Genomic DNA, 2,044 nt, shown 5'->3' with positions numbered 1-2,044 from the left:
GCTTTGACAAGGATGAGGTAGAGAATCTAAAAGTAGAAACTGTACTTTTTCTATCTGATGTTTATACACTTTTTACTGACTCTGTATCTGCACAGAAATCTAATAAAGACATTGACTATGTGTGATATGGGCTTCATTATTAATTTACTACATACATTTCTCTTCATTACCAAGGACCTTAAATAACCTAACCATAAATTCAGTGATAATTTTGTCACTTGAAATTCTTTCTCTTTTTGTTGTTGTAGTTGAAGTTGTTGGGTTATTTTTCTGTTTTGTTGCCTTATTTTACTGAGTATTTTTTCTTTTTTCTCCCCCCACCCTTTTTTTGTAACGAATTTAAGCAAATTTAAGATTGGCAAATTAAAGCTAGAAATTACTGGGAATCAAACTGATGCTTCCAATAATAAAACAAATGAAATTACATGAGCTTGTAAAAAGCAACAAGAACAATAGCAGCAGCAACAACAACAACAACAACAAGAAAAACATTTAACAAAACTGACAAGACCCATATTTATGTTGCTAATGAATAATTTATGTTTGTAGCAATGTTTCTCGTTATTCTTTTTTTTTCTTCTACCACAAAAGTATTCACTAAGAAATGTTGATATGGCTCAATAAATATTTTATATCGTATTTTTTTCCTTTTTTAGTTGAGGTTTTTACTTACTGACAATGTAGTAGCTCTTGCCAGCTTCAAAGTCTGGAACAAAGGGAAATGGCTGGAACTCGCGGACATGAAGTGTGAATAATGTTGTGTCGTTGGACTTTAAGCACCGCAGTAACCGAATTGCATTTTTGGGATCATAAATTACGCATTCCTCATATTCAGTTTTTGATACCTGTTAAGAGAAATGAGAAAAGGGAGAGAGAAAAAGAAAACACATTATTCTTGGTGTTATTATTATTGTTATTGAAAGAAATGAATTGATAACTTTACACAACCTTAAATTGGTTAGAATTGGAAAACAAAGTTTTCAGTTCTTTTCACGAGAAAGAGAATCATTGACAATAGCTTCTAATAACAAACATCTATTAAACTGCCTTTCATTTGGCCAATTTTTGCTAAAAACATAACAAAATCAAACAATGAAAATAATAGATTAATAGAAAATTATTATTAAAAAAGCACATACACACACACAAACAACAAAATAAAACAACAAACAAAACCAACAGACAAAAAAGGAATGTGAAGAAACGTTATTGCCAAAAAGAAAAGCACAACACCATTCATTTATTATTGGCATCATTATTATTATTATCATTATTATTATTATTATTATTATTAATTGTGAAGTGCCATCAGAAACTGAGTAAATTATTGTTTGTACTAAATTAACACTTCAGAAAACTTCCACAGAAACTACAACAAATAAAGAAATAAAGGGAAAACAATATTTAATAAAAGAAGAAGAAGAGGAAGAAAGAAAAGAAAGAGCTGAAGCTATATATTTTCAAAGTCTTTTGTTTGAAACAATAACTACAGCAATTTGTTTATTTATCTAGACTATTTTTGCATCTGCTACTGCAACTACTGCGTCATCAAGCGTTGCTGATGGTGCTGGTGGTGGTGATGATGATGATGGTACTGCTGTTGTTTCTACAATCTTATGTCAAAATGCAAAATTGGTTTTCACATGTTGAATGGTGTTAAGTCTGTTTAGAATTAGTACTGTATTGTTTCATCACACACACACACACACATTATTCTGTGTGTATGGATACATATATACAATTAGGTATTTACTTATGAACACAAATGATTACTCTCCTCTCTCTGAATGGACGAGTGTGTGAATGTGTACACACACATACACACACACACTCTCTCTCTCTCTCTCTCTCTCTCTTACAAATTAGAAAATGAGAAAAGCAATCAAAATTATTACCAAAAATATAATTCTTCCAAATATCAACAAGACATTTAAAGTAGATTTTATGTAGAAAATAACATATTCTGTGAGAGAAAGTCCAGTCCCAGACAATAGAGAATATATATATATATATATATATATATCATCATCATCATCGTTTAACG

At 30.2% G+C, this 2,044-nt stretch overlaps 1 protein-coding gene across 1 annotated transcript in view; it reads right to left on the bottom strand.

Annotated features, from left to right (window-relative positions):
- LOC106874320 (ephrin-B2) overlaps positions 1-2,044 on the bottom strand; it is a 352,645-nt gene that overhangs the window by 5,280 nt on the left and 345,321 nt on the right. The window contains exon 3 of the mRNA XM_052972470.1: positions 674-845. Within this exon, the coding sequence (XP_052828430.1) occupies positions 674-845 (172 nt within the window). The remainder of the gene's footprint in view (positions 1-673; positions 846-2,044) is intronic.

Source organism: Octopus bimaculoides, chromosome 13 (genome assembly GCF_001194135.2).
Source record: "Octopus bimaculoides isolate UCB-OBI-ISO-001 chromosome 13, ASM119413v2, whole genome shotgun sequence".
NCBI lineage: Eukaryota > Metazoa > Mollusca > Cephalopoda > Octopoda > Octopodidae > Octopus > Octopus bimaculoides.
The sequence above is the reverse complement of the archived record's forward strand: the minus strand, read 5'-3'. Positions and strand labels throughout refer to the sequence as shown.